General features: G+C 40.7%; 1 protein-coding gene across 5 annotated transcripts in view; it reads left to right on the top strand.

Annotated features, from left to right (window-relative positions):
- The window catches only part of LOC115347551 (multiple epidermal growth factor-like domains protein 6), a 205572-nt gene that overhangs the window by 122304 nt on the left and 70731 nt on the right, over positions 1 to 12537 (top strand). For all 5 annotated transcript variants that reach the window (XR_003925529.1, XM_030029040.2, XM_030029043.2 and 2 more), the window contains exon 6: positions 11525 to 11647. Coding sequence is in view for 4 of the 5 variants with exons in the window: in XM_030029040.2 (XP_029884900.1) it covers positions 11525 to 11647 (123 nt within the window). In the remaining variant the exon portion in view is untranslated. The remainder of the gene's footprint in view (positions 1 to 11524; positions 11648 to 12537) is intronic.

The raw sequence follows: 12537 nt of genomic DNA on the forward strand, positions 1-12537 counted from the left end.
CTGTCAGCAATATAGCAACTGCTGGGAGGGCTACAGTTCATTATTAAAAGATCAGTAGTTTGATCAACATCATATTGGATTACTCAAACTTCAATTACATGAGTACCTGAGGGCTTTAGCTGGGATTTATTAGAAGACCAACTTGAAATAAACCTGCCGTTGTTGCATACCGGATCTTTGAAAGACTCACCTGAGAACCTTGTTAACAATTACTATCCCAAAAGAGACTCAATGTCAGCCAAGGAGTTCAAAAACAACTAATAAAAATGGAGCAATCAAGTGATTAATTTGATGTCATTTTTAATCTTGGGAAGAGGAAAAAAAGGAGGGGGGAAAAAAAAAATCTTCTGTGCCTGGTGACATTGTTCATTAGGATCCAGCTCTGGAAGTTGGTGTGGACGGGTTTGGGATGTGTTAATGCCACTTCTCTCTTTTTGTGGTTGAATCTCTGCAGAGTCGCAACTAATATATGGCATAAGGAAGCAGAGCAAGAAAATCTGTGTAACATGCTGTCTTTTGCTCACTGGGGGTTTCTGTTGGATAACGGCCTGGAGTTGCGATAGCTCCAGTGGGGGATCGACGCTTGTGGCGGCTTCTTGAGAAAGGGGCCTTATGAACTAGCGGCTGTAGAGTAACGTCAGTGAGCCAGTTTTTACAGAAATGGAGTGGATTGTGCTGTGGTCTCGTCTAGGTGAGATTGGCAGAGAGGTGGACTTTGGTGGCTGAATGGTGTTGTCCCTCCCTGTTTTCCTAGTCCCGCATAGTCTTGGCACTGCAAGCGCAGTCCCAGCATTGCACGTGTTTCACGTGTTGAAGAATACAGTTCTGACTGGTGATTGCTCCTCCCAAACTGATTATTCCCAAGATTGGTTTATGTTCCAGTCAGTTTGCAAGATGAGTCTATCCATGTGATGTCTTAAAGCTTTTTACCAACCCAAGTAGGACATTTGTCACAAATAGCATTCATGTTTCCGACCAGCAGAGTGTATGTACTGTAAGCTGGAAACATCAAATTATGAAGGTATTTGCATGATTATAATTTTCTTTTGCATATTTTACCTACTGTGTGTGGAAAAGACATTTCTCTATGCGTTCTACTGTAGTAAAGACACTTACTGAGCTCAGCAAGTGGGCATTAATATTGCTGCTAACACAAACCAGATGTTCTCATCAGATCAGTCATTTCTCTCTTTTTATTCCATAACTGTTTTTTCAAGCTGTCATATCCTGCCGAGAGAAGATGCTGATGGCCCAACGTATAAAACTCCTTAGTACGTCTCAGATTTGAATCTGCGCAAGGAGTTTGGGCTGTATCATGCTGTCGCTTATTAAGTACATCTCCTCGTAGAGATCCTTTCCTCCTTTGCCACCCTCCCACCTCCCAGCATGGTCTAACTGAATTGTGCTGAGGAACTGTATTTAAAAATTGATAGCCCCACAACAAATTTTCCATCTGCTATTCTGCCCCACGTCAGAAAAACTTGCAGGAGCGTTGCAGCAAAGCTGCTGATGCTAGTGATCTCAAAGCCTTTCTCCTAAGCAGAAATTACATAAAACTTTAATTATTGTGTTTCAGCCCACACTGCTGCGGTGCACAGGCAAAAGGTCTTCTTCCAACTTCACTGTTTACAGCTGGTACATTCACTTCTTTTCCACAGGAAACAGTAAAATTAATGAGGCTGTTTTCTTCAGTATATAAACATTTTTGAAGATCATAAGTTATGCGTTTGTCTGGATTGTCATTCTTCCGATTGTACTCCCTTGTTATTTCATGTGGTCATTCACTTATCCTCATGTGGTCATTCACTTATCCTGGCACCGGTTTTCCACTGTGAGTTTATGTCCATCTGTGTGGATTTCATATGGATGTGAATTGGAGTCATCAAGGGTGTACAGTTGCCAAAACATCTATTAGTATAACCCCACTGTGGAGGCTGGTAACTTTATCAGTCTTCCTTTTTGGCTTTACTTTGCTGAGATGCTGTGTACTACTCTGAGGTTCAGAAATTGATTGTTCTTTTTTGTTCTAAAGACTCAGAGTGGAGAAAAACGTACAGATCTGCTTTGTGAAAAGATGGAGAAAAGTATTTCTTTGTGGCTGTGTGAAAACGTCACACTGTTATCTGAGGTCGGTCCATGAAATTATCATGTTCCTTACTTTAATTCTATACCCTGATTTTCTTGCAAATTATCTGGCCTCAATAATTGCTTAAAACTCATATATATATATATATATATATATATATATATATATATATATATATATATGTCTGTGTGTGTATATTTAATGAAGAATGCCTTGAAACTCTAATTAGGGCTGCTTGACTCCAAAGCAGTTTACATATCACAGGCTTACACAGCTATCAAACAGATGCTTCTCCTTTTTTTCATTCAACTGACATTTTCATTTTCTCTGCATATTTTGAGGACTGAGCAGTGATGTGTTTTGACTCCTGAGGCTACAGACGATATCAAAATGAGGATTAGAAATGAAGCTTTACCTGTCAATTAAGTTGTTAAGCTTGTCCTCCACAGCGTCTACACTTTCAAATGGCCTGCTTATTGAATTTGAAATAGTTTTCATTCTTGACCTTGTTTAAATTGAATGGACAGTTCTAATTATAATCTTCAGAGTTTTCAACTGCAACATATGGTTTGCATATAGAGTTGTGGATGAGGGGCTCTTGGCTGTTTATTGAGCTAAACCCCTGTTAAATATCTCAGGAGAGATTGACATGTCAGGCATTGAAAGTAAGCAGAAATCGGCAGTACAGATATTGGCCGGTTTTGCCTTTTCACATCACTCTGTCCAGGAGATCTGCTCTTCAGGGACATCTGAGAAATGAACTGTGATTGTGGGATCTAGTCATTGGTGAGGATCGAGTCACCACTTTCAATGGTCGTATTGTGCCAGTCTTCATATGAAAGCAATATTTAAAAAAAAAAAAAAAAAAAGTAAAAAAAAAAGTCCTAGAGCATCTTTTTCCCTGATATATTCCTCCCCCGTCCCGACAATGAATTCAAATTACCGGGTTCTTTGGCAAATCAATGTCGTTCTTTCAAATCATCTGTGGCCCCCACTAATAGGATTGCATGACATCTCACAGCAATTTATTAATATATTTATTCTCCACTAAGGCCAGTGACAGATCAGGAAATGAAATCCAGGCCTTTAAGACTTGGTCAGGTCGATTGGCCCTTTCAGTGCTTATAGAAGTCTCCCCAAAAGCGGGTTGTGGGGCAGCTTGCACTGGGCATCTGTGCTGGAAGCAGCTTTCCACAGCCGCTCCATCAATCTCCCCAAAAAGCCATACCTCAGAGATGCCTCTGTCCTCTTCCCTCCTTGAAAGCAGTCATCAGGAAATGCATCTCCCTTCAGACCTGGACATTAATATTTATTACCTAACACGGACATAGTCCCATAGATGACTCTGCTGTTCAGCATTTCACAGTGCCATGGTCTCTGTCCTCTGGTGTTCTCAGTATAAAGACAGATAAACCAGGGATGAGAGAAAGGAAACCCGACCTAGACACAACTAGAAGTCATTGAAGCTACCTGGAAAAACATCTGAAATCTAGGGCAAGGTACCAACTACAGGGTAGAAAATTCCTCTCCGCAATGTGATCAAATCACTGGGGAGGTCTAAAGGAAGGTGACGGACTGAAAGACAGTGGATCTGGTACAAAAAGCTTTGGTTTTTTTAATGCCATCGATTTTCAGGGGAAGGTGAACAATCAGATGACTTGGAAAGTCTGTTTGTGCATGGCTAATTGGCTAGCCCTGCCAAAACAGGTGCTGGTTAAAGCTGCTTTGTCCTTAATCCCAGGTAAAGAAGAAACATAGTGGAAAACTGGCTGCTCTAACAAGGTTTCTCTTTCATTGTGGAGTCGGTTTGCAGGGACTAAATTGGGTAAGGAATCTCTTAAGCATGCCTTTTAACCAATCTCTTACCAGATGTGACATGCTCCTTTCAGTCCGGTTTGCTGAAGCTATTCCATTAATTAATTTTGTTGTAGCAGGCTTGCCTCAGACACCTGTGACTTACTGAAATTTAAGTAAGCTTCAGCAGTGATTGGAGCTAACCTGGGTGACTTTGAACCGGAGCAGACAATGGATGCTCATATAATCCATCGGAGGGGCCAGGAAAGGGCAGAAACAAATAGCTGAGGAGCAAAAATAAAAGCCTAGGAGCTCTAACAGTTCAAAATGACCCAGCTGGCTCTGCAGGAGCACATTTATCTGTGCTGAAAGCTGTTTTAGGAAGGTGTTTTAACATCAGGTTCTAGTAGACCACTCGAAAGAGCTTGTAGCATATTTATGAGGTTTTGTGAAGCATAAAAAAAGCCCTAGACTAGGGATTTTGCAATTTAAAATCTCACAGCTATCAAAAATGGCTCTTTGCTGCTCAGTTTGGTTCAATGAAACAGAAATACGGTTTTTATTAATACGAACAGAAATTTTGCTTTTTCTTGTTGAATTTTTGCCTTTGTTTTTGACCAGACTTTAAACCTGTATTTTTCTTCCTAGAGTCAATACAAATGTCAAACTTCCTTCCTTGTGGAAAAAAATGGACAAATATTTTTCTAGCAACAGGAGTTTCAAAATTCCTCCAATCAAACTTTCAAACCCTGAAAACTGCTTTAGTGTTAGTAAAACGGGAGAGATCCTTTCAAAAACTTCTGCTGCAAGAGCAAATTATGTCATGCTTAATAACGAGTACATTTGTGAGTGGATTCACACCGGTTGTCAAATTACGGACATTTTCGAACTCGAGACTTGGGGAGACTATGTGAGTTAAAGGAAGCTGTGAGCTGAATCTGTCATAAATGTATCTATTTATAGCAATAGCGGGTCTTATTTTATGTTTCACTTCTTTTATAAAAGTAATTTCTGACTTTTGTGATCAGCTTATGAATGGCTGGGAACCGAGCCTGTTTCCCTTCCTTCCCTTAAGTATATAAATTATTTAATTTAAAAACACACTAAATTAATGTGTAAAATCCGCCATGTAAATTAGTGGGGAAAGACCATATGATATTTTCACTTCATAACTCATGTGAGGTTTAAACATCCTTTGGAATATATAAAAGAGATTAATCACAGTGCTGTTACAAATAACAGAAGGGAAAGCACTGTCATACATCTTTGTTGATTTTTAAATATCATGTTAAATAGCAAACAATAAAGGAGTTTTCATGTCAGATGTACTAAATGATCTACAACTGAAGAGACTAGGAGAGCTAGTCAGGGCAAGGGAGTGCTAAGCCAGATTTTTGTTAATTTATTTCCAAATAAATGTTTGAGTTGAACAGATTATCCGCTCGCGGTGGTTTTAAATATAGCCACTTAAGGTTTCTCATTGTGGTTCTTTACATAAGACCCAGTCTCCTCTTCTCTGTTTCTCTATCACCATCATTACTGACTAATCCTCACAATATTGTGTGGGGAGCAATGACCCACAGAGCTCCCTAGGTAAATAAGAGACAAACCCCTGATTTTAATGAATTTTAAGATAATGCTGCAAAGAGTAGGCTGTGCTTCCTCTTTCCGATCATGATTTTTTTATAAATAATTACTATAATTATTTTTAATTATAATCTGACTTTAAAAACCATCAGCATAAACCATTCTCTAAGTAAATGCAAGTAGGGTTTTGTGTTTCTCTGCGTCTGCTGGTTGCATCCTTTCTGCAGTGAGCTGGGGGGATTGTGGTTAATGGAAAATGGAAACGTGCGTGTGTCATTCATTCCGATTTTATGTAGTATTTCTTAGGCATCTGGTAAAAAGGGTGTAGTTACGCTTCTGTGAAAGTCATTTGGGCCAGATCCGCAGATGGTATTGTGGTGTTTCGGGTCCCTGCGTGCAGGCGATTGTTCTAGCATGTACCCAGAACATGTTTCTTGCATCAGCTCCCAGCTGGACAGAAATCTTTTCATCCATGTCAAGCCTCTGGTGTTTGTGGGGAGGGCAATGCTCACAACTGTTTGGTCTCTGCCTCGCTTCGTGTTGTTCTTCACTTGCCAAAGCAAAGAGGTTTTGCCAAAACTAAAAATAAATAAATAAAAAAATATAAAAAGAATATCCTCAAATGATGAGGTCCCTACTGTCCAGTTCTGGTTTCTTTCTCTAGCAGTGCCTGGGCACTGTGAAGAGGAAATTTCTTCTCTGCTTCTCCATCAGGAAGTACTGGCTTCGAACAGTTATCAATCTGTGCATGTTTTTACAGTGAAGGGACAGAAAGCCTGTTCATTTGTCACCTAGAAGAAATGCCATTTGCTCCGTGAAGGTAGCTGGGAGGTAAACCTTACTCTGTCACCCTGTGCCTGCTTAGATCTCACACGGTGATCTTGACAAAGTGCCCTTGATGTGAATGCCATCCCTGGGATACCCTTGGGACATCATCTCTCTTTCCATTCAGGATTCTCAAAATGTTTGTGCCATCATTGGCTTGGCGAGCCCAAAGAAGAGAACTCAGGTCTGCAGTAGAAGCTGTATTTAAATAATAACCTTACACCTTTCATTTTACTAAAAATGTACAAGCAGGAAAAGTGTGCAATAAACAATATTAGAAGACCGTTTAATCTCGTACTTTCAAACCAGCTGCACAGAAGGCACGTGAAAAGCGATAAAAGTTGCAAATAATGACCTTGTGAAGAATGCAGTGCTTTAAAAAAGAAATTGAATTAGAAGGATAAGCAGGATTGCCTTTTGGTATTTCCACAGGCACTTTGTGATGTGAAGTGGCAGCTGTCCTACACCAGAGCCCAAATATATGCGTATGCCTACAGAGGGTCATGGATGCATCATTACAGACCTATGGGAGAGCGGGTGATGCGTTAATCGTGGGAGTAGTTACTGCAGAAATTTCTAGACAGGTTCCTTGGATAAAAAGGATTTAAAAGCAAAGAGGACTTGGGATTGCATGAAGCGCCTGTCCAGTGGTTAAAACAGGGACAAACCTTTCTAGGTCCCTTTGGAGGCCCGTGACCATTCAGGTATTTGTTATGTGCAGGTTTAAGGATTTACCCCGTTTGCAGTATAAGCACAAGTGCCTTTGGCAACACCAGCTCCCCTCTGTTCGGAGGCGTGGGAGCTGTGGCTGCAGCCTGCTCTTGACCTGCAAGTGGTACTGGGCTGTTGCAAGTGGAAAACTTAAAAATTGGGAGTTGAAAAACAGCCTACTTGCTTATAACTCTGTCTTGCACAATATGGCCAGAAAAGAGAGGAAAGATCATAAAAATAAAGAGGATACTGCAAACGCTCAGCCCTACTGCCATCAGTACTCGGTTGTTTTTTTCTTTTAGGGTTTAGTTTTGCACGTTGTTTACGTTTCTTAATGGTTTAAAAAGCTAAGCTGTTTGTTAGCAGGGATCTGGCAACATCTTGCTTTTTTTTTTCCTTTATAAAAACATGATTGTAGGTTCACTAATTATCTGTGTTTAACACTGCTGTCAGTTTATTTTTAAGGAGCTGATTGATCATAGCTGTTCCTAAACATTTTAGTAACAATATGAAAAAAGCCACTGATGTGAAGACCCTGAATTCCGAACAAGCAATCACACAGCTCTGTATTTAAACAGGTTTTGGGCTGGGAAATTGAACTCTTGCCAGCGTGGCCCGTCAAATCAATTGGGGACAAAATTCCTTGAAGATTAGCAGAGCCCCCATTCAGGGGTGTGGAGGACTTTAAGATCTGTAACTTCATCAGTAGGATTTGCCCTTGGAAAGGGCACAGTGCTGGCAGCGGGTTGTGTATTTGTACACCGCGTTTTCTTTTCCCATGTTTGGGACTTGAGATGTGCATCCTCTCGGGATGGAGGAAAGGTCAGTGTGCAGTCATGATGCGCAGAGCTCAGTTCCAATGCACAGACCTCAGAAGCAAGAGGAGCTAAAAAAGGTGCATGTCATGGTGGCTAAAATAATTTACATCCTGGAAACACGTAGGATTGACTTTTAGCTTGTATGACTGACAATAAGGTCATCCCTGCCAGCTTGTTCCCAATGCAAAGTGGATAAACGGGGACACAATCCCTGTACATCCTGGGATACGTGCTGCGTAGAGACAGCATGGAAAGCAGAGACGCCTTCAGTGGGAAATCCCACTAAAATGCATCTCTGTTGAAATCTTTCACGGGTGAAGAGGAGGATATTCACGTACTGACTCTGTTCTATTCACCCGGCAGCATAATCCCCTTTGCGAGATAGCCTAGGGACAGCACACTGTTCTCATTTCGCTTCTTGCCTCTCATCTTGGCGGATTGCTCTCCCTCTGTTTTGTGGGAATGCACGGTCTGACTTGTGATAAGCTAGCCATAAATGGCTTGAAATTCAGGTTATTCAGATAAGTGTCCTAAATTGTAACTATAGAAAGTTGAGCACATAGGTGTTTCAGTTTGATCTGCAGTGAAAACTAATACAAATTTAATTATAGGGTATTGTTAAACAGGTACAATCTTCCATGATCCCATAATATTCTAGAATTCCAAAAGAATGACTTTATATTTCTAGAACATTTTTTATATTTTTATAACTTTGTAATTCTAGAATAATTTTATATTTCTATAATTATTCCCACGTAGAAAAAGAAATGGCTACTTCTGTACCCGTAACAGCATAAGTTGTTGTTTTCCTGGTATATATGTCCTTTACCAGTATAGCAATTTAAATATCAAAGTCCACATAGGTTAGAGTTTTAAAACTTTCAAGTGGAGTTCAAGCATTTAGATTAGTGTCTACTTTGCAGGCTGCTCCCCAGACAAAATAATTAAGGCATTTTTCTTCTGTAACTGGGGGCAAAGTTGTTTCCTGGTCTTGAGATGTAGGAGACATTGAAAGGCAACTGTGCGTTGCATTTTTCTTGATTGTATCTGTAGTACGTGACGGAATCTTTCAACATATAATCCTTAAAATATTGATCTTGCAGAGAAAGCCTGAGACTAGAAGGGATCGTCTGTCATCAAACCTGCCACTCACGTGGCATCCTGGGAAGACGGTCGTGGACTTGTGTTGCAGGCTCGTTGATCTCGCCCCTGTTTTTTCCTCACTTGCTGCAGGGAGTCTTCGGGTGGGGTTAGGTATAGCTTATATATACAAGTATTTTAGAGTTTTTTATTTTTCATTTAATTATATTGCCTTTCAGCAATATAATTGCCTTATGGCCTTTCGGGATGTGCCAGCACAAAGGAAATGCCGTTGAAAGAAGACCTGCAGTGGGTGCTGGAGCTGCTGGGCGTGGAGCTTCCCTGTAAACTAAGTCACTTCTTTAAACGTTCAAATAGAGAGTAACAAATAGAGCTAACTCCAAGTGCTCATTTTTATTAGCTGGACTATTTTTTCTCCTTTGTAAGTGCTGATATCCTAACTTAAAACTGTATTTGGTATATTAGAGAAATTCTGCAGCTGTTAGTAGCCTATAAAATTAATATATTGAAGCTCCCAGTATTTGAGTTTATTGATGTATAAATACTAGAACATGCTGTACTATATAGTTCAGCTGCTTCCTTGTTATATTTTTCTGAGCCTTTTTGCTTATTTTATTTCTGTGATACTCGAGGCAAATAGTTTCCTGGTTTTGATTTCATCCTGGCATTTTTCAGCAGGCTATTTCTTAACAGTATAGAATTCAACAAGATGAGTAACATTTTCTGTTTACTGTTTACATTAAAGAAAGCAAAACTTCTGTTTAAAAAAAGAGTATTCCAGATGTCTCCAGGCAGTAGGAAATGTATGTAGCATACAGTCTAATAGAACAGCAAATATAGCAGAAGGATTAAAAAGTGGCGCACGTTAGCAAATGGTCTGAATTTAAACACTAGTCAACACCAGGACTTCATTTTAGGTGAGTGAAATTCACATGTGAAGTATTAAAATTTAACTTTATAAATACATTTCCTTAGAACCAGGACACTGTGCATTTCCAAGGCATCTTTAAAACTTCCTTTTTCATTTAATTTTTATTAGATTTTCTAAAATGGAATAAACATAAAAGCATAAAAAAATGTAAACCATGAAAGCTAAATGCAAAGCAGATATATCAACAGCAAAAATATGAAAGCCAGACCCCTTGTTCCTCAAGTGCAACATGGGGGGGGAATGTCTTTGTGTTGCTGTGTTCTGCTCCGCTGCTGGCTCGCTTCCCCACAGCAGCAATTGCAGACTTGCCTCTTGTTGCAGCCACTCTTATGTCTTTAAATCCCAGTCTCCTCATCCACACCCGCTCGGGTGGGTAAATCCCTTAGATGATTTGAGAACGTGATCTAAAGAGCAATTAAATCAGTGGGAGTCTTTAAAGTTGATGGGGGGCTCTTTACAGATGCCTGTTGCAGGAGGGAGGTTTGGCTTCAGCTAGAGGAGAATGTCGTTGGTGGTCGGGATAATTTGGTACCAGCCTCGCTCCTGGGTGAGATGGAGGGAGGTGCAGTTGCCATCCCTGGGAGCTGTTAAGGAAAGGACGGACAAATTCTAGGCAAACATCTACCAGGTGAAATTTTGTCAGGGAGTGGACTAACTGACCCTTATTTCCAATGACTCCCGTGTTGATTTTTAAGGTAATGGCGTCAACATGCCAATCAAATGCTATTTACAGTAGCCCAGTGTTGCTGGTAACATGCAGAAACTGCTTATGTGGTACTTTTGGAAATTCAGTTTGTGGGTCTGTTTTAAACCTTCACCTGTTTACTTAAACTGTTCTTGATCTTTTTTTGTCCATCATTGTCCATCATTTTCAGATGAAACATGACAGCAGCATTCTCAAGCTGTTTTAATGCTAGTTTCCCTCTTCATTTGACTGAATGTAATCCCCTAAAATGTGAAATATGGAAAGATACCTGCTTAGGTTCAGAGAAGGTATCATCAGGAAATCCCATCATTTTTCTGGGAAGTGGTCTGAGAAGATGCTATGGAAAGTTCAGGTGAACACAAAGAAGCCCAGAGGTGTGACAAGAGTCACAGAAAACATGGCATAAAATCATCATTCTTTTTAAATGTAATGTCTAAGCTCTCTGTGTATTCAGTGGTTGAAAATGTAATGTTGATTGAGAGCATGGGTGCTGCTCTTGCATGGCTTTTTTCCATTTACATCAGTTGTATGTGCTTGTACCCTCAAGAGCACCTGCTAATAGGATTACAGGCCTGATGCAAGAGGAAATCTTCATACAGCAAATTTTTACAAAAGCCAAAAGTTTGACCAGTGACACCTAGAAGCTCAGATGTGTTATCTTACCCTAATTCTTTCCCTGTATTTTTCTCTTGGCCCCAAGGAAACAGCTGTGTCACAGATCACTCTAATTATAAGGGCTTCAGAAGTAGAGACTACAGAGGCAGTGCCTGCGGGAACATTGAAGAACACCATAAAATTTCAATTTTCTTTGCTCTGTTTACAGCGCAGAAATGAAGTAAACAAAAACCCAGTCTGAGTGTAATGGTTGCATTATGTATGAGCTACGTGCCGTCCAGGAGAACCAGGGTATGTCTTTCTTTGCTGAGGCTGTCTTGTAATTCTCGCCATCTGCTTTCCTCCTCTAGACGTGGATGAGTGTGCGGTGGTGAATGGTGGCTGCCAGCAAGGCTGCGTCAACACGCACGGCTCCTTCCACTGCCAGTGCCGGGCGGGATACAGGCTCCATGCTGATGGGCGCACTTGCATAGGTAAGTAAACATTAACAAGCACTTCACATACTTCAAGACGTGTTTTTCTCTGCTAAACCTGCCTCTGCATTAAGTGCAAAGGTTTGTAGACTTCCTCAGTCTGAGTTTTGCCTAATTCACAAAGGATGTCAGTATCCCTCCCAGTTCAAGTAGTTTGCAAGAATTCAGGTGTTTCTAAATTTGTTCTTATTTTGAGAACAAAGCTGTGATGGTTTCCCATGTTTCTGTGATGCAATCTTGTGAAAATTTCTTTTGTTTTGCAGCAGGCATTAAAGAAATAGAGGGGCCTTCATTTCCAGTGAAAATGGGTTTTCCAATTCGGAGCATTTTTTCTGTGTGTCACATCCCCCTCCATGTTCCAGTCGTGCCCTGGGCTTTTCTGCCCCCATTACTCTTCCTCTTACTTAGGCTTTTTGCCTGTTTTTTCTGAAGAGGTACAGGCAACAGATAGTAAATCTGCCCACAGGTTTCTGGCAGAACGCTGCTCTTCCAACCAAGCAGTCCCGAAGTGCAGCTTGTGTCTTCAGTGATGAAGACAAAATAAACGCTTGTGGTTGCCACCCTGAAGTTGGATTTAACCTTACAGTAGGTGACCATCTCAGTCAGACTGCCCAGACCGGGACCCCATAGACTTTCCCAGGTGGTGGCATGAGCAGAGGCAGAAAGATATCATTAACTGGGTTGAGGGGTGAGATGATGAAGTCAAATCTCTGCAACTGTGCTACAGTTTGCAGAGCAGAAAATCCTCTTGGGAGGATCAAGGGCAGAGGCTAAATTTGTGAATTACTAAGATACATTTCAGAATATGGTGCTATGGACTGGTAGCTAGAGAGGGAGCTCTAAAAGGCTAATGAAATATTTAAGTATGCACTCAGAGGTCTTCTCTGGTT

The sequence above is a fragment of the Aquila chrysaetos genome, chromosome 10 (assembly GCF_900496995.4).
Source record: "Aquila chrysaetos chrysaetos chromosome 10, bAquChr1.4, whole genome shotgun sequence".
Lineage (NCBI taxonomy): Eukaryota > Metazoa > Chordata > Aves > Accipitriformes > Accipitridae > Aquila > Aquila chrysaetos.